Source organism: Sciurus vulgaris (assembly GCF_902686455.1).
Source record: "Sciurus vulgaris genome assembly, chromosome: 12".
NCBI classification, from domain to species: domain Eukaryota; kingdom Metazoa; phylum Chordata; class Mammalia; order Rodentia; family Sciuridae; genus Sciurus; species Sciurus vulgaris.
This window is the reverse complement of record NC_136473.1, coordinates 51,406,473-51,432,885: the sequence shown is the minus strand read 5'-3', so window position 1 is coordinate 51,432,885 and position 26,413 is coordinate 51,406,473. Positions and strand designations below refer to the sequence as shown.

At 36.0% G+C, this 26,413-nt stretch overlaps 1 protein-coding gene across 4 annotated transcripts in view; it reads left to right on the top strand.

The window, feature by feature from the left end:
- The window catches only part of RGS7 (regulator of G protein signaling 7), a 471,183-nt gene that overhangs the window by 315,378 nt on the left and 129,392 nt on the right, over positions 1 to 26,413 (top strand). For all 4 annotated transcript variants that reach the window (XM_079106140.1, XM_079106142.1, XM_079106141.1 and 1 more), the window contains one exon: positions 6,440 to 6,490. In XM_079106140.1, the coding sequence (XP_078962266.1) occupies positions 6,440 to 6,490 (51 nt within the window). The remainder of the gene's footprint in view (positions 1 to 6,439; positions 6,491 to 26,413) is intronic.

Genomic DNA, 26,413 nt, shown 5'->3' with positions numbered 1-26,413 from the left:
GGCTTAAGATGAGGCAGAACATTAAGGTAGAAGAGTGTGGAGAAAGAAATCAGCTCAGGACGTGGTCACCAGGAAGCAGAGGGCCAGAGAGACAGTTCCCCTGACCACAGACAAATATAAACCCTAAAGGCATGCCCCCAGTTACCTACCTCCTCAGCCACACCCCACCTGTCTACAGTTACTACTCAGTTACTCTCTATCAGGAGATTAATGCACTAATTAGTTTAAGACTCTCATGTCCCAATCATTTCACCTCTAATTTTCTTGCATTGTCTCACACATGAGCTGTTCAGGGATACCACATATCCAAAGTGTAACACGATCTTAGATATTAGCTTATTTTTTTTTTTGGTTCCGAGGATTGAACTCAGGGGCATGTAATCACTGAGCAACATCCCCCTCCCTGTTTTGTATTTTATTTAGAGACAGGGTCTTACTGAGTTACTTAGGGCTTTGCTAAGTTGCTGAGGCTGACTTTTAACTCACTATCCTCCTATCTCAGCCTAGTTGTTTGCTGGGATTACAGGTGTGTGCCACCGGGCCTGGATATATCAGCAGTTTTTTATTTGAAACAGTCAGTGTCCTCAGACCACAAGGAACATACCTTGTTGAAATAGTCTAGTTCATTCCTAAGGAGAATGCACACCCTGGATAACAGAGTGCTTTAGTACTCAGGTGTTAGGAAGAATCTATATGGAATTTGGACTTTGATATTTGGGAAAGACTTGAGGAAGTGGGGGATTTGCTCAGATTGGAAGCTCCCAAGACCTTGGGGAAATTCTGATTGAGTATCTTAATATATTTTATCTATAGGAGGACCAAATTAGACAAGGCAGAATATGGAATTGGTAAAGCAACAGTCACTCATATAGCCAGGTTAGGCTGCACTTGATATTTTCTGGTTTGAACCATGTTCCTGCATTGTCTGTGTTTTAACCTGCTTAAGAAGTAGTCCTATTTTCATCTTGATAGATCTGTCTTGTCTTGATAGGGTGGCCTTGCCTGCTGTTAATGTTTGAGAAATTGTTCACGTTAAATGGGAGAACCTCAGACCTCACTGTGAATACCTAGTCTGTTCTGGAAGCCAGAGACTTTCTTTTTCTTCTTGAGTCCCCACTTTTGCCCAAAGGCAGACAGAATAAGGACACAGGTCATTCATCAGTGATTTCCACATTTTTTCCATTGCTGAGATGTATTGGATCAACATGTTGTTTAGAGAACACATACTATGGTTGGGCTGGAATTAGTCTCTTCTTTTCCTTTGGTGGTAAGTTGCTTTGTTGAATCCTAGCTATAGCAATGTTTGTACAATCACATTTAAAAACTCTGAACAGGATATGTTGGCCAGTGGAAACAGTCATTATCAAAACCAAAATTTATTCTTAGATAATTAGTTAACCAATTATTTGAAAGAGTAAGGAGTTTATTTATTATTTTAGCTTTAAAAATGAATTATAGGCTGGGTATTTTTTTAAATCCCTTTATTTCTCAAACCCTAGGGAAATTCCACAAGTTTAAAAATTTAACTGAGTTAAAATTGTTTTTTCATGAATTACTTAAAAAATTATCACAATTAGAGACAGATTGAGTTTCATAAAATGCTAATAGTCACTGATAGGGCTATTTTTGTCATTTTAAGTGTTTTGTGCATAAAATATATGTGTATAAACATTGAGTCATACATTCAATAAGCGTCTGATGACCCATCTACATTGAGTCCTTTTGAAGAGAATGAAGAAATGTGATGAGTCAGACTTTGCTTCTTCCCTGGAGAGACTCACAAATGAGCAAATATGCTTCACTTCACCTTCATTTCTTCTTGGCCCTAAAAGTGCATGCCACAGCCGAACTTGCCCAGAAACCCAATAACTATTCATTATGTTGCTGCTTGATGATGATTAACATTTATTATGCTTATTTTGCGGAACTAAAAATAGTGTTGAAAAATATTCCCTTGATATATAGGATGTATTCTATTTAATGAGAGATTTTACGAATGGTTATCCCTCAAATATGGATTATTTGTGGCATTTTTTAAACAAAAATATTCATATTGCCAGCACTGTGTCTATGTGGATAGAAGTCTTCAGAAAAGTGTGTAAAGACCTGTCTTCAGGTTTCAAAGGACCTGTTTATTTTCCTGAGTGAGATATATCGCAAAGGTCAGCATCTTTACCTCAGGCCTCTTTTGTGATTATAAGTCAAAATTTTCATTAATGGTGTCAGCAGAAATTATGAAAAAGCTTAATTTTGTAAAGCATACAAACCAAATTTCTAAAATTTTTCTTTCTTAGAAAATACTCTTTATCATATTCCAAAAGTTTTGCAGTATTTTTCTTTTTAAGATGTCCTTAAGTTTTTTTCTAAGCCTCTAATTCATGTTTAGTATGTGGACAACTGCAGTTTCTGAAGGTATATGCCAATCTGTGGAGGGGATATGGAGAGTAATAGAGGTCTTATGGGCTCAACACAGAGACAGGTGCAGGTGCTATCAGTCTACACCAGGGCAGAATTGGGGAGGTCCCTTCACGTTGCCGGTCCATAGCATGAGGCAGGAAATAATATTGATGTCCAACTGTCTTTGATCTCTTTGCTTTAGTTATCAATGAAGTAGTAGATTAGCCTTTGAGAAGGAAAGATAAAACATTTATGAGATGATTATGATGCCTGGAAATTACTTGCTGGAAGAATATCCTTTGCATAAGGAATGCCATCCTTAAGAGTAGAATGTTGGGAGGGGAATCGTGTTCATGTATCCATGCTTTCAAAATTTTCTGATGATTTTTTACTTGTAAGGTATTGATCTGAATTTTGGGGATTTGAGAATCAATGATACACCTTCCCTGCCTTCCAGGTACTGTTGGTGCAAAAGGGAAGACAGCTAAAAATAAAGAGAGGATAATGAAACCATTGATAAGTGAATTATGAGGATGTTAACAAACATATGCCTTCCCCAGTTTAGGTGGACTGGTAGTGGCCAGAACAGGCTTCCTGGAGTAGCTAATGTCTGAACCAAATGTCAGTAGGAATTAACCACAGTAAAAAGTTGGAGACAGAATAAGATTAGCAAAGTCATGGAAGATAGAAACACTGTGGCACATCGAGGACCATGAGCAGGTGATGAGGAAGAATTTTGATGGTTTTTGCTCATTTTCATATCAAGTCAAGTATCGCTGGGACTACACAATTAAAAATCTCTACTGCTTCTGCTAAATACAGCAAACACATAGCTTTCTAACTCTAAATGGATGCCTCTAAATACTCAGAATTAGAGGATGAACCCTGACTTGTGCCTAAACTTGCCACAGGCTGTAGTTAAAGCCAACTTTCAAAAAAGCCGGCATAGTCCTTAGAGGTCTCTGGAATAAAGACAGAAAAAACTCTAAAATATTCTTAACATTTACATTCATACTTGAAAAAATATATATACCAGATCTTTTCCTTTATCCATTAAACATATAGCTGGAGAATTGCTGGAGAGGTGGCATTCCTTCCTAAATGTTTCCTCTTCAGGCCACAGTGCCACATTTTAAGTTTGAATACTCTTCTCAAGAGGAATTTATGATAGCATATTTCTCTTTCAATTTTCTGATTCCATTAAGATACTGGCCTTTTCTGCTCTCTGTCTCTACCTGTTTTCTCAGGGGGAAAGGCCTCAACACCATAGGAGCAGAATAGGTGAATATGGAGAACTTGGGTACACATTTCACAATTTTTAAAAATTTAAAAAATAATAATGTTTCAGCTTAAAACTAGGAGTATGTTAAGGTGATCACACAATAGTAAATGCACTTTAGCATCTGCTAGGTAATACTGACAGTTGATTGAATCCCATTAAATTGACTATCACAGCCAAACCAAAAATGCACCTGTGGTACTCAAAACTAGATTAAGAAAGAAAGTTCCCTGTCCCACAAATTAAGTGTGGTTTCCAATTAGGCATTCTGTATTTTCTACTCAGAAAAGAGAGAGAGAATAAGAGGTGGGAAAGAAGGAGAAGAGAAGGAAGGGGGAAAATGAAAAGAAAGAGAAGGGAGGAAAAGAAAAAAAAAAGAGAGACCCTTTTTCTAAAAGCAATTTTAAATCATGTTTCACATTAAAAGTAATTTGTAGTCCTGGAACTAATAATTGATTCTCTTCAAAAGAATGGGAATTTCCCAAGGGCTGCTCACATATATTCTCCAACGAGATGCCTTTAAAAAACTCAGAATATAGGGCTGGGGAGATAGCTCAGTTGGTAGAGTGCTTGCCTTGCAAGCACAAGGCCCTGAGTTCAAATCCCCAGCACCGCGCAAAAAAAAAAAAAAAAAAAAAAAAAAACTCAGGATATGGCTGAACTTTCCATAGACTGTAGTCAAAGTTAAAACTCAGTGGAGTACCTGGAGATAGTAAAGATTTGTGTACCTGGAATTCTAGTCATCAAACATTGCTACATATGTGTTGGGAAAACTAAGTTTCCTTTTTACTTTTCAAAGGGAGGATCTTGCCTTAATATAACTTAAGATATAAAGTACTCTGTAATACATGTACACACATTCTCTCTCTTTTTCCCATTCTCTCCTCCCCCTCCCCCCTCCTTTTCTGGAGGAGAGCTGGAGATAGTACCTGGATCCTCACACGTGCTTAAGCACATGCTCTACTACTGAGCTACCTCCAGCCCCTAATTTCTGCTCTCTTGAGAATGGACTTGTTTCCTTCTTACTTTCAGAAGAGTTTGGCAGAACTGCCTTAACGACCTAAATTAATTGATCTCAAATGCATTTAAATAAAAAGGAGCTTAGGAACAGTTACAACAGAATATGAATTAGATTCAACACTTGAAATTATTTTTAAATGCATGCATATTAAAATTGATGCCAAGTATGAATGTTTCCATATCTTTTAGAATATGATTGTCAAATCTGGTAATCAAGTAGTTTGAACCTGGTTTTGAACTATGCCGATTCAAGCAACTAGAATCACTTTGTCAATGTTAATGTCATTCGTTTGCCATTCCTGAGAGGGTAGTCAGCAATTTCAGCCAGTCTCCAGAAAAGGTTGAAATGGAATCTAATATCATACTGAAATTTCAGACATGTAGCCACATGGCTTACTCTGTATACACAACAATCACATATAATTTTTTTTCTATTTTGTGTAAAAATGAATTGTGCTAAAAATAAAATTAAATACCTTCATATCTAATTAGTCAAAAAGTCCTGAAACAAGTCTCCAGTTTTGTTCTAAGTAATTTGTACACTTTGTTTAGACTTTCTGCCTATAATCCTGGATCACAGAGAGTAGAAATGTTTGTTGAATGCTCTCCTGTGTTTTTGTCTAGTTATAGTATTACACATGTAATGCAGTCAGATTCCTTAAACTTGCTTTGATAGTATCCTTCACCTGCTCAAAATCATTACATGTCTCTTTTTCTACCCTACTGATAGGAAGGAAAAAATCCAAATTCTTTAACCTTAAGTTCTAGACTTGCTGAATGTGCTGTGTACTCTTTTATTGTTTTCAAATTCTTATTATTATCAGAACCTAGTATATGGAAAGTATGCAATAAATGGTTCCTTTGACAGTTTATTGCCTTTAAGGTTTTTCATAGATATTTTCAGAAACTAAATTTTGCTTTTTCATATGCCAAAATATACCCTTAAAAATCAAACTCAAGCATGTTTTTGCAGTTCTTCCTTCATACCTTCTGTAGGGAGTGAAAACATTTTTTTAATTCATCATACACTACTAAGCAATCATTCTAGTTGCTGTGCTTCAAATAATCAAAGATGAATCCCTGCTTCTAGGTACTTCTTGTAAGGCTTTAATCAAATAAACAGCTAGGAAATGATGTGATTCCAACTGCAATAAAAGACCATAGGGATTCTTGTGAGGATCTGTAGCAGGTGTTGTAAACTCAGTGGTCAAAAAGAAGAGCCAAGAAATGTTCTACTGCATCCATGAATCTTGAGGATCTTGAAAAGAGTGACAAAGACATAGCAATCTGAGCAACAAGTGCTATGGAGATAGAGGAGCTTAACACACAGGTATATTCAAGAATTAAAAGTAAATTTGGTTTAGCTTGAGAGTAAATAGAAGGATGAGATGGGGACAACTAGCAATGAGATAGGGCCATCCTAAGAATTTTGCCTAAAACATGGTAGGCACTCAGTAAACATGTACTCAATGAATCATTTTATCTACTACTAGTATATTAAATCTTTACTTATGCTTAAATATATCATATTTAATGATTTACTAGCTTTCACCATGGCTCATTTAAGAAATGTATTCACACTTGTAATTTTCAGTACTCCTTTACAGAAGATCCTTGGACCTGTTGTTATGACAATTAGAAAAGTTCTTACTAATATAAGTGCCAAAGTGGAGTGTTCTTAAAGTTAACATGTATAAACAAAATGTTCACATCTATTTGTGTTTTTCTTTTTTCTTTTTCTAGGGTCAGACATTGTTCAATGGTTAATAAAGAACTTAACTATAGAAGATCCAGGTAAATAAATCATTTTCCCATTGCCAGAATTTGTGTGTGTGTGTGGTTTTAAGAAATATGTTTTCTCAAGGCTATTTAATATGATAAGCAAGTACACCTCTGAAAAATTAGAATTAAATTTGAACTATGCTTTTAGTATTTACACAAATTGTATGACAATGGATATATATTTAACCAGAATTTAGTGTATTTTTACAATTTTCACATACTTAATGCCCCTTTTGTATTATTTGTTTCAAGTTATTGGTGATTATTACAAGGGATGCACTATATACATATCAACAAATAATTATATGTATGATTTATTGGAAGTGATTATGAAATCATGAGATTTCTCTTTATAAACTCAAATGTAAATCTCATTAACAATTTTGCCTTAACTCCATTTTGAAGCAAAGTTTGAAAATTATGTTATTTGAAATTCAGACTTCTTTGTCCTGTCTACATGGTGTCTGTCTATGTGGTGTGTGTGTGTGTGTGTGTGTGTATGTGTGTGTGTGTGTGTTTAAAGTTTTTATTTAAGTCATAAACCCATTTACTATGTTGGACATGTCGATTCTGCAGAAAAACACTAACATCTAGAGTTTGGGGGCAATCTCTACCAGTCCACATCTTATATTGCCTGAAAAAAATTTCCATTCCTACATAGATGTGGCATTTAATGACTCTTAAATAATATAATGTAAAAGCCTTCATGTGGCAAACAATTCACATCACAAAAATGAATATAATAAGGTCTATATTATTTAAAGAAGATGCTAAAAACAGAATATCATAGCTTTTGGCAAAACTTGGATTATTGTGACTGGGAATAATGACAGAGAAGGATAGCAATATATCAGCCTGTTCAACCTCCATTTCTGGATTGGAGAGGATCAATCTGGCATGAATTTTGTTCCTGTCTCTAGAGATTACTACTGTAGGATTATTTAGAATTAATGGTACATGATGATTTAAGGATTTTATGTTTTCCTTATTTTTAGGTAATTTTATACAACCTTGCAATCAGAAATTGCAGTTTGAATTCTGTACATAAAGCCCTATATACACCAAGTCCTCACTTTGTACATATGCTTTTGAAATACTTATCTTAGCATGTTCAATGGGATTAAACAGTTAAGCGAAGATGAAGCAGCTGTTACTAAGTGAAAAGAGTAGATAATAAAAGAAAGGAAACCACACTCTCTCCAAGCTCACATTTCAGTCTCAACTAATAGTATCCCTGATTTTTATCAATGAGAACATTCCACATGAATGATCCCAAGGCTAAAGAACAAATTGGCACAGTCACTGATAACCAGGGAAGTACTGATTTGCAAAGAATTTTATAGACCAAAGTGTTAAGTGAATTCAAAGGACGATTTTTTTTTTTTTTTTAGATTTATGATGAGGGCCTGGGGTTGTGGCTCAGTGGTAGAGCACTTGCCTAGCATGTGTGAGGTACTGGGTTTGATTCTTAGCACCACATACAAATAAATAAATAAGGGATCATCAACAACTAATGAAAATATTTTTTAAAAAGGACCGATGATGAACTTTGGTAAAGCTTGTAAGGAATAATTATTGTTTGTAATTTACACGTGGGATCTCAATTTATCTATAATGTATATGAAAAAGTGATTTTTATTTACTCATTCATCATTTTAAAGAAGCTATAAAGCTTCATTAGAAGGTGTATGAAGAGTAAAACCAGAGACACAGGCCCAAACAGGCCTTACCTCAGCCCGCAGCCTAGTTCCCCTTTGGATGACCATTGGTCAACAAGTGAAGGCACCTCTGCCCACTAGCAGGGAATATACCCACCTGAAGGCCACCACCCCTAGAGAGGCAGCTTCCTTGTGGAGCACCGCATTATCAACTTCCTCCAAGACTTCAGGCTACTGAAGGCTAAGAGGGGATATATTAGAAATCTTCAGGGACATTGTAAGTCAATAGAGGAAATCTGCAATATCTCAGCGGTCTACTGATACCTGAACAATATGAGAAAACAAGGGAAGAAAATGCCCCAAACAAATCTAGATGTTACATCAATAAAACCCAATGACAGCACGGCAGAAGAAATGAAAGAAAGGGAGTTCAGAATGTACATAATTATAATGATCAGGGAAGCAAACGATGAGATGAAAGAGCAAATGCAGGCATTGAATGATGAGATGAAAGAGCAAATGCAGGCATTGAATGATCACACCAATCGACAGTTAAAAGAGCAAATACAGGAAGCAAAAGATCATTTCAATAAAGAGTTAGAGATATTGAAAAAAAGCCAAACAGAAATCCTTGACATGAATGAAACAATAAACCAAATTAAGAACTCCATAGAAAGCACAACCAATAGGATAGAACACCTGGAAGACAGAACCTCAGACATTGAAGACAAAATATTTAACCTTGAAAACAAAGTTGAACAAACAGAGAAGATGGTAAGAAATCATGAACAAATCTCCAAGAACTATGGGATGTCATGAAAAGGCCAAATTTAAGAATTATTGGGATTGAGGAAGGCTTAGAGAAACAAACCAAAGGAATGAACAATCTATTCAATAAAATAATATCAGAAAATTTCCCAAATCTGAAGAATGAAATGGAAAATCAAGTTCAAGAGGCTTATAGGACTCTAAATACACAAAATTACAACAGACCCACACCAAGGCACATTATAATGAAAATACCTAACATACAAAATAAAGATAGGATTTTAAAGGCTATGAGAGAAAAGAACCAAATTACATTCAGGGGGAAACCAATACGGATATCAGCAGATTTTTCAATCCAGACCCTAAAAGCTAGAAGTGCCTGGAACAACATTTTTCAAGCCCTGAAAGAAAATGGATGCCGACCAAGAATCTGATACCCAGCAGAACTTACCTTCAAATTTGACAATGAAATAAAATCCTTCTATGATAAACAAAAGCTAAAAGAATTTACGAAAAGAAAGCCAGCATTACAGAACATTCTCAGCAAAATATTCCATGAGGAAGAAATGAAAAACAAAGAAACAAATCAGCAAAGGGAGGAACTATCCTAAAGGAATTGTCAAATAAAGGAGGAACCAAGTCGTGTGAAAAAAAATAAATAAATAAAATTTAAAAAATGAACCAATGACTGGGAATACAAATCATATCTCAATAATAACCCTGAATGTTAATGGCCTGAACTCATCAATCAAACGACATAGTCTGGCAGATTGGATTAAAAAGAAAGATCCAACAATATGTTGCCTGCAAGAGACTCACCTCATAGAAAGAGATACCCATAGACTAAAGGTGAAAGGATGGGGAAAAACATACCATGCACATGGACTCAGCAAAAAAGCTGGAGTATCCATCCTCATTTCAGATAATGTGGACTTCAAGCCAAAGTAAGTCAAAAGGGATAAAGAAGGACATTTCATACTGCTTAAGGGAAGCATAAATCAGCAAGATATAACAATCATAAACATCTATGTCCCAAACAGTGGCTCATCCATGTATGTCAAACAAATACTTCTCAATTTCTGAAACCAAATAGACCATAACACAATAAGACTAGGTGATTTTAACACACCTCTGTCACCACTGGACAGATCTTCCAAACAAAAATTGAACAAAGAAACCATAGATCTCAATAACACAATCAATAATTTAGACTTAACAGACATTTATAGAATATACCATCCAACCAAGAGTGAATACACTTTCTTCTCAGCAGCACATGGATCCTTCTCTAAAATAGACCATATATTATGCCACAAAGCTAATGTTAGCAAATACAAGAAAATAGAGACACTACCTTGTATTCTATCAGATCATAATGGATTGAGACAGGCTCTCACTGACCCTTAGGGACTTGCTGACTTGCTGAGACCAGCTTTGAATTTTCTGTCCTCCTGCCTCACCCTTTCTGGGATTATGGGCATGTGCCACCCACCCCACCTTTACTCATATTTATGACAGGCTGAAACAATTAGTTTTTAATTTGTTGGTTTGTTACTTTGAATGAGCCAGTTCTTCCTCTGTGGAGTATTAGACTCTATCTAGGTTTTAAGAAGAGTAGAAAGCATTTAAATATATAACAGGTTATGCAAGCAATCTGGTAAGCCATTTTGGATCCAATTATATATGGATACCAATATAGCTGACATTTTGAAAGCTACTTTGATGGGGGCATCTATGGAAATTAGTCATGTTATTTTGGAGCTGCTCAAAGGAAACACCCAGGAGTTGTTATAATGCCTGGTCTAGCTTTCATCCCATGAGCCCTGTGAAGATGCTCAAAAATAAAAGGGAACTCCACTCCTGGTTTCTTCTGTCTGGTTACTAAGTGGTTATTTGAAGACCTTTCAGTGATCATTTGAAGTTCTAGATGTCAGTGATTTGTTGAAAGATTTTATGGCAAGTTGAAAGAAGATTCTGAGTAGGTAAACTGGTTCTGGTGACTCATTTGGAGGAAAGGGGGAGAGTTGCATGATCATCAGGACCTTATCCAAGACCCCTGAGTTCATTACTATTTAGTGTTCAATATTTTATTAACCAACACGATTCACTTCTATTCAGTAATTCAGTGAACATGTGGCTGAATATTTTCCTAGAACCTTTGGTATATTAGGCATTTAGTCATATTGTATGATTCTTTCAGAATTAAGCTGGATTTGAACTTTATTAGAATTTTATTTAGAATTAGAATTTTATTTAGTTATGTTGACATATACACATCTACATTTACACATAGATATAAAGCCTGTTAACAAGAGTAGTTCAGATTGTTTTCTTCTACTCCTTGAGTCCACTTTCATAATATATATTACTCTAGAAAAATTCACTTCTTCATGGATTTATTCATATATTCATTCATTTAGCAAATATTTTTTGAATTCTCACTGTGGGCCAGGTACTAGAAATGTAGGGCGAACACTTCATTCTTTGAATGACTGATTCTTCGGCCTTCCAGATGGCATGTTCCTGTCTCTCCTTCTCTTCCTTGGCCACTGGTTTGATCTCAGTTTCCTGCAGTGGTTCATCACTCTTCACCTGGTCTGTAGATGTAGGATTGTCAATATTTCTGACCCTGTGACTGTGTTTCTTTTTATCTACACACTGGTGCTAAGTGTCAATGCCAAGGAATCCCAAACTCATAGCTTCTGTGCTGACCTGTCCAGGTGCTCATCTTTCATCTCTCCAATGCTCATACAGTCTCTCTCCTGCAGGGTCAAAATCAGCACAGTCAAAATGGAACTCTGGTTTTCTCCAGCTCTCAAAACTTCTTATTCCTGTATTCCCCAGCTCAGTTAACAGAGTTGAGTCTTTTATTAAGAAACAGGTGTCTTCCCATTCATTCAAGTTTCATTTGTAGTCTTTTTGGAGGACTTTAAAGTTTCCCTCATGTGGGTTTTGCACATTTCTTACTAAACTTATTTTATAATTATTTTATTTGTGTTACTATTGTATGTGAGTCTTCTCTTCCAAAACAGATACAGATTGTTTGTATATATATGAAAATGATTGATTTATATATGCTAATTTTATATGCCATCACTTTCCTAAATTAGCCTTCTTCAAAATTATTTTAACTGACTTACTGGAAAGCCATAATAATTTCCCCAGAAGTTCTAAGGATTATTTATGGTTGTTCAATCCCTAAATTTCTGAATATTTGACATTATCTTTTGCTGCCTGTATATATATGTATATTTGTTGACTTGGTAGATATAAAAGTATATGAGATGAACTTGCTTCTTACGGATACTATAGTTATTGATTACTCTAGTATCTTTAATATTCTGGTAAAACGTGAAAAAAAACGTTGATTTTCTTCATATATGACTGTATATGTACATACACACTTTTTAAAACTTGGTTAACTTTCTCTTTGAAAGCCATTTCATTGTTTTTCATAGTGTATTTATAATATTTGATGATTCAATTTTTAAGTGTTGATTCAATAATTTTCAGTTGAAGAAAAATTTTTATTTTGTTATTGAAGCCACATTTTCTTCATTTATAAAATGGTTATAGGAGTGTCTACTAATTAGTGTTATCCTAAGAATTTAATAAGAAATACATGGAATAGTTATTACTGCATCTTTACATGATAGTTTCTAAGAAAATGTTGACAATTGTAGTTGTTTGTAGTTTGTAGCAACTGTAACCAATTATTTGCCTGCTTGTTTTTCTTGCTTTACTTTTTTGAAACATTTACTTATGTGTTTTATTATAAACCTCAATTATAATTTTTTCATTATTTTCTTAACTTTTTTCCCCAAATTTCTCTAGTATAGATTAATAGTTTTTGCATTATAGCATTCACTAATTTTCTTCTGTAGAAACTCAACTCTTTACTGATGCTAACAGAGAATTTATTTATTGCATATTTACCCCTCCATCACCTTTCTGTTTTTTCAATTCTTTTTTTCTACCTACCATTTAGCAAATTATAATCTAATCATAGTGCATTGTTATAAAGGTTTTCTTTTGTCTCTTTTATTACATCTTGTCATTTAACAATTTTAAGTGCACATGGCAGATATAGTCATAAATTTACTTCACATCATTTTAAGTTTCAGAAATATTTGTGGATTTGTTTTGTGAATATTTTTTTCCCATTTACTACCTCTCAAACATGAGAAACTCTATACGGGACTGAAGTTTAGTTATTGGGAGGAAGAGAGGATTCTCCTCCTATAACACAGTGTCATAGTTTGCCCCTTTTGCACCTTGAGTTGGATTACTGATGAATATAAATTTTCATTGGTACATTAGCTTGTTGACTATGTATAGTGGGGAGTTTGCTGGTGCTGTGAGCAATCCTAACCTCAGTCTCCCATCATGATATATTGTCATTCAGTATGATGATTTTACTGGGGCATATTTCTAGCCTATATTGTATTTTTCAGTCGCTCAGATTCCTGCAAGATGTGACCATTCCTGGTATATTCTGTGGTGCTTTCTCTCTACCATGAGAGGGGAAAGCTATGCATACTTGGCAGTTTTACTGTTGGTGTAGCTCAACTCCAGCTGATTTCAGGTGCTGTTGATCTACTGCAGTAAGCTGGATGCCAAGCGATGTGCTGCCTTCCCTCCTGAATTCTACCCTTCCCACCCTGGCTTCAGGGTTTCATTAATAACCCCAAGAGCATTCTCAGTTCTTTCAGGAGGGTGTTGCAATCTGGCCCAACCTTGGGTAAATTGCTTAGTCTTTGGCTGCCTTGGGTAAATTGCTTAGTCTTTGGCTGCCTTGCTTCTGCCCACTTCCCTAATTTTTAGTATCAATACAAGTTTCTATTTATGTGATTCTGTGTGTGTGTGTGTGTGTGTGTGTGATTGATAATTATAAACCTTATGTTGGCATCATACCAAAAGTTGATATTTTTATTAGTACCTTTCAACCACATCACTAAGAATCTAAAAGGGGTGTGTATGGAGAGAGGGGGAGAGAGAGAGAGAGAGAGGGAGGGAGGGAGGGAGAGGGAGAGAGAGGCAGGGAGGGAGGGAGGGAGAGGGAGAGAGAGAGGGAGGGAGGGAGGGAGGGGAGGAGGGAGAGGGAGAGAGAGAGGGAGGGAGGGAGGGAGAGGGGGAGAGAGAGAGGGAGGGAGAGGGAGAGAGAGGAAGGGAGAGGGAGAGAGAGAGAGAGAGAGAAAGAGGGAGGGAGGGAGAGAGAGAGAGAGCACCAGGTTCCCTGTGAGGACACAGCAAGTGATCCTGTCTCATACTGTGCTTCCTAAAATCCTATGCCGGTTTTTTTTTGATTCTCAGTTGCATGAAGGTAGTTCCACTGCTTCCTTACCATTCTGAGGTATGAGATTCAATGAGACTGTCCATACCTTTTACTACCTGGACACCCCATACAGTCCCGTATACATTTTGATCCTACTAGGTCTCCCGGTACTATGTGGGCAAGAAAGAACAGGTAACTTTTTCTCTTGGATGTCACAATTTTTGCTTAGTTTACTAATTGCCTAAAATATTATTCTGTCATATCAATCAGCTTCTGCTATATGAGAAACTACCCCAAAAGCTTAAGTAGTCATTTTAGCTTAAAAAGTAAAAAACATTTCATTTAACACACTATTTTGTATCATGCTAAGTGAGATAAGCCAATCCCATTCATAAGCCCAATGATCTCTCTGATAAGCAGATGATGATACATAATGGGGGGTGGGAGGGAGGCAAGAGGGAGGAAGAGGGGTGGGGGGGGTGGGGAGGAAGGAAAACTAACAGATTGAGACAAACATCTTATGCTATGAACATGTATGATTACACAAATGGAATGACTCTACTTCATGTACAACCAGAGAAATAAGTTTTACTCCATTTATTTACAATGAATCAAAATAAATAAATTTTTAAAAAATGCTATTCTGTGGATCTATGGATATTCTCTTCTGGCGTGGGTCTGTTTGGCCGTTGCCTACTTTGCTCTCTGATATACTATAGCCAGCTGTGAGTGGATGATCCAGATTTTTGGCATATCTGCATGGTAGCCTTTCAGATAGTTATTTCTCATTCATTTTGCAGTCTTCTAGCACTGGCTTGTTACCACAACGTTTTCAGGACTCCAAGCACGTCATGAATTTTTGCTTGTATTGTATTCACTATTGTCTCATATCTGAAAAAGTCCAAAGCTTATGTACAGAAGTATTATATAAGGGTATAGATTCAGGTGTGTGTTTGAGAAAATTGGGGCCATTAATACAAAAACCTCCTGTATCTATATTTCCTTGTCTTTTAAACATGCCTTTCCCTGAAAAGTCCTACTGTCTTCTAAATTGTTTGCAGTATCTGTCTTCCACAACTTGCACAAAATTATCAACAAAAATCAGTTACTTCTTAATGTCACCTGACTCATTTGTGATCCTGACTGCCATTCACTTAAAGGGTCATCCTTACCAAGCTCTGGAAATAATGCTGACCAAATTGAGGCATCTGAGTACCAAGATTGGAAATGAGTCTTACTAGGACCCCAGTGACAATGGAACATTATATACTTTTGTGTTTCTACTTGTTCTACCTTTCTTTCTCTCCATCTTTCACCCCATGCTTCTTAAGTTCCCAGCATGCCTTGAGAAGCATCCTGGAATTGAAGATGCTCGTGGACTTTACAGACACACTTGAACTTGAATCCTTACTCAGGTATATCCTGACTATGGGCCCTGGGTCCTCTGCATTTTTCCTCCTTCATCTGAAAAAAATATTAATAGTATGTTTTATAAGGTTAAATGAGTCAACATGCAAGTAGACCAGAATCTTGCTTTTATTTCAAATTGACCAGATTCTTTTTAACTTTTTACAGGCACATGTAGCTGAATTGTACTCTTTTAAAAGGACATGCAATTTTACACTACCCTTCAAACACCTATTCCATGAAGCTTCATCTCCCATTGGCTTTTCTTTGCCATAAATTATAAGAACATTCTTATAGGATAGGATGTTTGTGTTATTCTTAACAACATGTTTGCTGCTTCATTTAATTATATTTTATTTTTTATTTCACATATTTCTCTTGTCACATTAGTTGCATCCAAAATGCATAATGACAGAAAATAGCCATTCTCTCCAGTTATTGAGTGACATGAAAAAGTCAATAAATTTTCAATAATCACTTTTTACTAATGGGAATTTGCTGAAATGCTATATCAAGGTCATCATAACCAACCATTCAGTCTGCACTCCCCTAAGTAAAAAGGAAAAAGTAAGAAGAAAGAATTTTTAAGTGGATCATTCATTATCTAACTAAATCCAGTGTTAAAAAGTGTGCAGGTAGAAAAATAACAAAAAGTATTAATGTGGATTTATCCAGGATAAAATCTTACTTGCAAATAATTGCAAAATGTCTTCTTCTAGAAGCAATATCTGCTGTAAAAATAGCAGTGAAATTTGAGATTCAGGCAATTCAACTCAGTGTTTCACTTGAGCATTAACAACTGGATTAACTTAATTGTCACTGAAAGAATTAAATCAATCCATGCTTCCATCATTATAGAGAGCTTCTGTTATTTGCCTTTCAAAACTGCCACAAATCTTCTAAAGAAAACAATCTAAATTCTGTTAGTTAATTTAATAAAACTTCATTATAAATGGTCTCTGTATATTATGGACTTGGTTAGACAGTTGGTGAGGTCATAGTTCTAAGAACATCGGTGCATCAGCCCTGAGAAAGGATAGAATGTTTGTGTTATTCTTGACAATGTTTTGAACTTGCTAAGCATTTTATGCTTTGCTAAACCATTTCAAATAGACTATTTTTTTTTTGTTATCACATCAATATCATGCAGTAGCCAGACAAATATTTCATCATTTACAATTGGAAAATCAACAGAGAGACACTTGGGATCATCCAAATTCACACAAAATCCTTGAAGTAGAACCTTGGTATCCAAGTCTCTACCCTGCGTACCTGCTCCCTTTTGAACAGTTATTTCAGGCCTGATTTCTGCTTTTTTATAGATAATTGGCTATCATGAGACAGATAAAGTCCCACCTGACCACCGCAATGTTTTGGAAAAACACAATTGATTTTCTTGGAATTAATGTAATATTTACGTACTGCATTCTGGGAGCATTTAGAGGCATTTAGGGTCATTTTCTGCACACTTCAACACATGTATTATAGGTGAAATTTTAAAATTATTTTCTGTGTGTTCTTCAAATTGTTTCAAACAACAATCTTACTTGGACAGAAAGAATATAGAAGCATTTAAAATACCTTTGCAGAAAGGGAAAAATAGTGGAATGGGAAAAATAGTGGAATGAATCTGAATGAATTTTCATATGTGCATGCATAGATGTAGCCCCGTACGAGTAAACTGTAAGTGGTTTCAAAAGAGAACAGTGAAGGAAGAGAGGGGAATGGAGGGGGAGTGCTAGGGATTGAACTGGTGTGGGTTGAGTTCCAAACCTTGGTGATAATGTCAGGGTGTATCCTGGTGTTGTATATAACAAAAAAAGAATAAAAATTTTAAAATATCCTTGCAAGTAACTTATGAGCCTATAAAAATATACATTTTATTTTCCATTTTGTGGTCTATCATGTCAATAGGAAAGAAATAAAAGTGACTTCATTATTATTGTTGTTCTAGTTCTAACAAACCATTACATTAAAACATTCTGAGTTTTTATAGCATCATTTAACACTGATGATAATATGCAATAAATCATGGATCACAGACTTTAAGTTTACCTCTAAGAAGAGTAATTGATTTACTTTTAAGATAATAGATACTACTATCTCTTGTACATTTAATATCACCAGAAATCTCTCTTTTGTTGGCCCTTGATCCTTGGGAATGCAAGGCACAAAGTGAAAAGTCTACAAATGTTGGTCTATGATGTCTGACACTCAGTGTAATCAATACCAGTGAGTGCTACCCAGTCACATCCAGTCACAGGGAACAACTATCTTAATAAGTTAACTAGTCATACTATTTTCTTTCTCTCCCTCTCTTATTTATTTATTGGTTTGCATTTGCATTTAAATACCATATTTCATCATGAAACAAGTGACTATTATTTTCATGGATTAGTATAATTATGCAGGTGCTCTATATACCTAAAACTCCAAACCCAGAATGTATGGAAAGGTCTTTCTGAAGTTCATACATTGAGGTTTTCATTATGAAAACCGGATATTCCCCCCAACGTGCCTGCCAATGTTTATGGTCATCTTTACTGTTAATAGAGGTTTCTTTCTGGTTTGGACTTAACTATCTTTTCTTCCTACCTCCATTACTCATGTTGATTCAGTTGCAGTAAAAAGAACTATAATACATAATGTTAATTAGTGGGGTGCCAGGAACCATGCTGAATTATTTTTCTCCTACTTCATTTTTGTATGTAGAAAGGGGACAAGAAAGCTCACATTTACTGAATATCAACTATGTGCCAAGCACCATGTTTATGTTATTCAATCTTTTTTATTTGTTCGTTTTAGATATACATGACAGTAGAATATATTTTGACATATTCTACATAGCTTTGAGTATAGCTTTTTCTAAATAGGATACCATTCTTGGGGGTGTACATCATGTGGAGTTACACTTGTCGTGCATATTCATATATGAACATAGGAAAGTCTGCCTTTCCTCTTCCCATCCCCCCTTCCCTTCATTCCCCCTTTGTATGTCATTCAATCTTAAAGATAAAAGGAAATTTCATGAAGTAGGAGTAGATAAAAAAAGCTGAATCTCAGATCATAAAGTTAATAAGAACCAGTATTAAAACCCAGACACATCTTATTTCAAAGCATAAACATTCAGTTCCAGCAAATACCTACTTTACAGTGAAAATTGTAGGCCAAGACTCTGAGCAGAGATGGAGAGTAGATCTGAGATTCATACCTGATGTTCCTGACACAAGGTCAACACAGTATATCTACTAGAGTTGGCAGGAGGTACTCTGACTCTTCTTTTGGTTTGTTCTGGCCAGAAAGTGCACCTATAAACACAAGTCCCAGAATTTTGCACCCCCTTTCATATTAATCTGATGGGGGTTATTTTAAAATTATTTTTTATTTGCGTTATCAACAACTAAGGAAAATACAGAGAGTAGTTGGAAATCTAATTATACTTTCTGCCTTTTCTCTTGTGGAACTTGAGCACTCCTACTGAGGCCAGAGTTCAATGAACTTTTAATTAGCTGAACTCTACTTAGAAACATTTCCTGTTACAGAAGAACTTGATATTTCTTCATTCTCCACTAGGAGAAACAAAAATGAAGATTGTTCCTCAGCTCAAATGAGAAAATGTAAAATCATTTTATGGTATCACCTAAATCCTATAATGTCTGATTGGCCTATTTGATTTTTTTCTTCCTTATAAGCCTTCACTTTCTACATAGTTAACCTTTTTTTATATACATGTTCCTTTTATAAGCCAACTTGCATTTTTTATTTTGAGAAAGAAATAGGGTATAGGCAACTTTTTTTTCTTTTAAGGAAGAAGGAAACAAGGAAGAAAGGAAAAGTATAAAGAAGGAAAGAAGGAAAGAAAAGTAAACAAAATTTGATAAAGCTAATAAGGCCTAGGGACAAGATATTGTCTAGAAATATACATTATTCATCAGGCTCACCAATCAGAAAATGGCAGGGAAATGTAAGTAATTATTCCTGTTCTCTCTAAGGGGCTATAGCCAGTTGTGTAAGAGCTATCTGAAGTCAGTTCTCTTTTTTTGTTATTAAGATAACAAGAACTTTTTATTTCCCAGCTGAGGAATGAGTAGGTTTCTCTCCCTCTGTATTTGTGTTAAGAACAATGCCTCTTGCTCCATTCCTATGTCATATTTCATGAAGTTTTTCCTTTCATTACCACTAAGAATGACAGGAAGTGCTGGCTACAGCAGTTCAGAGAGCGTAAGAGTGCTGAGAGCAGCTTTGTCATCTAAATGTGATCCTACTATGGCACAAACACACCATCTCTGCACTATCATCAGTCATAAAGCACAGATAATAGTTTAATGCTTTAACAGTATAAAGCTCACTCACCCTTTTTTTCAACACTGGGTCTGAGAAAATTATGATCTTTGATTTTTAAATTTGAAAATTCCCCTTGAAGCAAGGACATCTTAAAGTCAACTGAGACTAAGATGCTTTTCTAATTTTGCAGTTTTGTTGTAATTCAAGTGATTGAGGCCACTTGAATTATTCAGAATTCCTGCTTCCTGCTGTGTTCACTAATACCTGTGCTTGGAGACCCATTAGAGTACATTGAGAATGTCATGTAGATTTCTGATTAACTCCCTTCTACAGGAAGCACACATGCTCAGATTGTGGTTTATGTCATTTTCTATCAATAACTGTTCTTTAGATTTGAACCAGATTTTTGGAGGAGGATCTGCCAAGTGTCATCGTTTCCACTGAATGGCCCTGGGTAGAGGAAGTGTCAGGTTTTCAGACTGCCAAGGTCACTCACCTATTTCCACTGACCTGACATATGATACTTCCTTTGCTGACGATCATCTGTGAAAACATTGTATTAGTCAGCTTTTTCACCACTGTGACAGAAAGACCCTACAAGAACAATTTTTGAGAATAAAACGTTTATTTGGGGGCTCTTGCTTTCAGAGATCTAAGTCCATAGATGGCTGGCTCCATTGCTCTACACCCAAGTGTGGCAGAACATTATGGTAGAAGGGTGTGCTGGAGGAAAGTGATTCAGGACATGGCCACCAGAAAGCAGAGAGAGAGAGGGACTAAGCTTAGTTCACAAAATATACACCACAAAGGCACACTCTTAATGACCCACCTCCTCCAGCCACACCCTACCTGCCTACAGTTACCAACCAGTTATCTATCCCTATCAGGGGATTAACACTGATTAGATTAAGGCTCTTGTAACCCAATCATTTCACCGCTAAACTTTCTTGCATCATCTCACACATTAGTTTTTGGAGAACACCTAATATTTAAACCATAACATATATGTGTAGCTGTGGGCTTCTGTGTGAGAAATGATGGGTCGTTTCTGTTCCTGCCTGCCTCACTGGTATGCCCTTGGCTTTCACTGAATGACTTGCTAGGTGTTTCTTCAAATGCCTCTTAATAAGTGCTTGTTAAGAGGTTCAGCAGCCCTTGCTTAGGGATAGATGTCAAGTGTCATAGGTAGGACTTTGTAGTGCAGACATTTTTCTTAAAATATTCTGTATTCTAAGAAGGCAATAGAAGTCCTCCTTAAGTAATTTGGGAAATATAGAAAAATAAAAAGCACTCATAAAAAGCTCTCTGAGGTAGACATTGTTAAAATTATGGTACATCTCTCTAGTCTTTGAAGGCATGAGCCCCCTCTTGCTTTATTATTGGAACTATTCAATGTCTTCCCACCTCCTTGTATCTGGTAGTTTTCACAGGCTAATCTGAACCAGTATCTCAAGTCCCCTTCTCCCTGCCTGCTCGTGAGGCCCACATTCGTACCATGTCCTCCATTGCCCTTTTGAAGATCACTGCTTCTTGTCACGATGACTTTTGACTACCATTGTTCTGACCCCAGTGGAGGTCACTACTCCTACCCAGGTATTATGAAACCTGTGCCGCCTCATAAGTTCCCCCTGTGATCCCCTGAACTTGTGCTTTTCTCAAGATTTACTTGATTCTCAGTAACAGTAGAAGTATCAAGGGCAGAGCAAGTATGACTCCTTTGTAGCCCAGATCAGCTTGTCTATTTTGGGGGCAAGGGGTAATGGGGATTGAATTCAGGGGCATTCAGCCACTGAGCCACATCTCTAGCCTTATATTGTATTTTATTTAGAGACAGGGTCTCACTGAGTTGCTTAGCACCCTGCTTTTGCTGAGGCTGCTTTGAACTCCTGACCCTCTTGCCTCAGCCTCCCAAACTATTGGGATTACAGACGTGTACCACCACACCCAGCTGTACTTAAGTCTTACTAAAGCTACTTCCTATTGGTTTTCACCATCTAGGGACAGGGGCCACCATACCTAACACCAAAAATCCTCTAGAAATATTCGGATTTACAGCCTGGGCTAAAGTGAATTGTAGTCAAAGAGAAAAGAGAACTTGTAGTCACAGTTTCTAAATTCTCATACATGATTCTAAGACTGATCTTTTCCAAGGACATTTTAAGATTGACTCTTCCAAGAACATCTTGACATGACAAACATCACCACTGCTAGTCAAATCATGGGTATGCCCCCACTGGCACAGAATGGTTTGACTTCCAGCATTTCCCAAAGTCTGGAACACATTCACTAGAATATGCACTTTGTAAGTAGAAGGGTTTTATTTTGTTACTACTCTATTTCTGTGTCCTGTATAGTGTCCAGCATATATTCGGTGCACAATAAATGAATTCTAACTCAATGTGCTTAACAAGAAGTATATGAAGATCAAACAGGTTGTTTTTGTCTTTTGTATTTCCCTTAACAACATAGGAAGATCATTTCCATGTTTACAGTACAAGTTCTTATTGCAGGTTTCCTAAAAGTGAAAAATCCTAGATTCCCATGGATCTCCATGATATAAAATGTAGCTATAGAATAGAAAATGAAAGTTCCCAGGGTTATCACCCATAGGTTCCAAATAATCCATTTTTCCTTAAGTAAAAGAAGAAAGAGATGTTAGCCAAATACAGGGAAATGTTCTAAATATTCTAAATAGCCTAAGAAAGTTGCTTTTATTCCATGTAAAATAATGAGCAAATAATGAGTTCCTGTTAGAATAAAACATGATGCGTTGATTGAAATGGCATCACATTCTGGAAAGACCAAGCCCATGCATAGCAAGGTCATCATGAGAATCTCATAAAAATCATTAAAAAAAAATTCTTTAGTTGAAAATTTATCTTTAAGCCTAAAATTATATCACATCAAGTGAAACAACAACTTTGGGTCATGCTTTGATTTTAACCCTGAGAAATGTTTGTTAAAGTCATTAAAAAGTATTCTGATTTCCTGCAGATATTGTCTTCTTAAACATGATTCCAAGTCAAAGCACTTACTTCTAGCTTAAAAAATAGGAGTTCTAGACATTGTTACCTGCAGTTCAGAAAGAAGGAGTAGGTTGGCCTTTGTGGAATGATAGGTTCATGCTGGTTAAAGCAAGAGATAAGGTGAAGATGTTGGGTGGTTGGGTCACACAAAGCCCAGAATTGCTCCATTGTGATTTCTGTTCAGTCTAGTGGGCCATGAAGCCATTAAGGAAGGAGAACATCCTGTCCTTTTGAAATAAGTAAATTTCCTCTGCCTTGTTTTTTATGAACATTCATGCTAAGTTTCATTAATGTGTTCCAGCTCCCAACTGGGCCCCAAAATTTGATAAATATGCCTGATTTACTGACAGATCTAACAGATGTCCAATAACAGCCTAATCAAATCTTGGTCACTGATATGGTACTGAAAACAGGAACAAATTATTGAAAGCCCCAAAATTTTTCTGTCCTATGCTTTGTCAAACCTAGAGCACACCAACTAAAATTTCCTTAATTGGAACTCATGGTATCATACCCCCCTGCAATATTACAAAGCCCTTTAGAGGAGAAGCAGGAGCAGACATGGAGCAGGAAGTGCTTGACAGCTGGTGTTCCCTTCACACCCTGGCAGCTAGGAAGGAGGGACCCAGGGCAGCTACTTCTAATGCCACTGTGCACCTTCAACCTGCACTTTCTGCTCTTTCAAATGCTCACTCCCTTTTCCTGTTCATTAAGTCTAAAAAAGAAAATCCTGGCTTCTAGGGGTTACCACTAAAAGTTAAATAATGCTATGTGATTGGGAATACCCTGTGTAACTAGGCACTGAAATTATACCAAACGATCTATTTTAGACATGTGAAGTCAAGAGAAAAAAGATATAAGCAAATTGGCAGCAAGGTTTCAAAGTAAAGAATGGAACATAAGTGTAGCTATTGCTTAGATGATATCATGCAAATGATGTGAAGATTCTCCCAGCATCTTAAACAGAGCTTTTGTGCAATATTATTTTCTATGAATAATGATGTTAGAAGCCTGGGAGAGCTGACTGAGAGATACTTAAATCATTAAAGAGTTAAGAAACAGGGGTTAGAGACGTAGCTCAGTATTATAGCACTTGCCCAGCACACCCTGGGTTCTCTTCCCAGTATCACCCCTCCCCCTCCAAAGAGTTGTGAAACAAACATATAAGAATAATAAAACTAAAAACAATTTTGTATAAGAAGCAAAAGTAAAGAGCACAATTAAATGTCATAATATTTTCAACTCAGAAGAGTTTTATCTGATGGTTACCAATAAGATGTTCTACACAGAGGACAGAGTTTGGATTTAAACACACATGGGAGACTTAACCAACACAACAGAGGAAGTGTTTGAAAGTGAAAAATTATTAAAATCAAAGGGGTTTCAGGAAAGAGAAAAAGATGTTCTCCTCAGGAGCTCTGTAGAAACAAATATGATATCTCTTTATTTCTGACAGTCAAAATGTTTTGTCTTATGTTCGGATAAAATAACATTTTTAGTCAGTCATAAAGTAAATAATCTCAAAACTCCCCTCGATGTGATATGGTAAAAAATCATAATAAGAGAAACCATATTTGCAGATAGGACCAGTCATGTGTTTAATAAATGCATTTAATTAATGCACACACAGAACATGCCATCCTGGCCTGCATTAGGGGGACAGTGGTAATCAGTACTCCCATGTCTGTTCCTCTCATGGGCAGGACAGGCATTGGAGGAGTCATTACATCAACAGCAAAACATTCAGTTGCTTTAAGTCACAAATACTCTTAATTTCTTCCAGTCTTGTCCTTCTAATGCATTCAGGAAGAGAATATCTCATATAAGATCAATCTGACCTTGTTTCTGTGTCTATCTGAAATTGTGCACACTGCTATTGAAAACACTACTCAGTATTGTAGGTCATTACTACCAAGATGTCATGCCTTCCAACCTAAATCAGGCATTCAAGACTTCCTAGCAATCATATTTTCTTGGTTAATTTTTTCTTTTCTATTCATTGGGAAGGTAAAGTTTTTTCCACCTTCCCTTAATTCTACTTTCAAGCTGTGTTCTCTATCATCCTCGATACAAGAATATCACATTTCAGATTAAATAGAAGATAAAGAGGATACTTCTTTCTAATATTCAAACTCTGTATCTCAAGGACATTTCCTCTGTGTACACACAACTTGCCTCCTTGAACTTTCCTAACCTCTCATTCCATCCCTTATATTTCTTTCTTTTTTTTTCTTATTCTACAGTACCATCTTTTTTGACTTACTTCCCTCAGCTATTCTACTAGAAACATTGACTCATGATTGGTCATACTATTCTCCTTTATTTCTACTATTTTTTTAAAATCCAGGTGATTTATTGTGTCTAATTTCCTCACTAATATATTTCTCAGTTCATTGGAATCTTCCTTGTATCCCTCACATAAACACTGAAACTTTGTTTGCTGTGGTCACTAATATTCTTGTTACTAAATTCAATCATCACTCCTTGTCCTTAATTTGACTGTATTGCCACATTTTTATTCTTTGTCTTCCATTGCTCTATTTCCTGTTGCACTATAATTTTTCACCTCCCATCTTTCACATATTCCTCTGCTTCATAACTTTTGAGAATTGAGGGACTAAGGCATGGGATTTCTTATTTATTGACTTTCTATGTACTTCCTTATTTTGCTCACTATGGGTATAACTGCTACACAGAGATATCTAGATGTCTTTCAGAATTCCTGATCTACAAGTCCAGCTGTCCACTCCAGATCTCTACTTGGATGTTTAACAGATAGTTCTTATTACCAACAATTCCAAAGTTGACTTCATCTTTTTATCCCAAATCTGTGTAAACTTTGCTTTCAAAATATCTTTCCAATCTGACCACACCTCCCCCTTCCACAGTTGGAATATCTCACTAAGAAGTGACATGTTCATGGGTTCTTGATCCATTGATCCAACCAATTGCAAATAGAAAAAAATTTAAATTGCTTTTATTTTGAACATGTACAAACTTTTTTCTTGTCATTTCTTAGACAACATAACAACTTTTTACATAGCATTTGCATTGTTTTAAGTAATTTAGAGATGATTCAAGGTATATGGGAGGATATGCATAACACATGCAAATACTATGTGCCATTTTATATAAGGGGTTTAAGTTGTCCTCAGAATTTTTTATTTGCAGGTTCCTAGAACCTGTCTTCCACAAATACTGAGACTACCTTCTTTGTTTCACATCAGTAAATTCATTTCTCTGCATCAAAAGTGATTTTTTCCAAAACTTAGATCTAATTATGTCTTTTCTAAGATTCAATTCCAGTTGATCCCTCATTGCCCTTGGAAATTTAACAGGTAAAACCAACAAGTAAATAGATACTTAATAAAGTCTTGTGAGAATTTTTAATGGGATAATAAACACAGTGTGTTCTGGGCATGCATTGCCAAACATTTTAGTTTGAACACAAAATCCAGTTTAATGTAGCCATATTTAATATTGCATCTGTTAAGATCTCAATTCCTTCATCTACCTT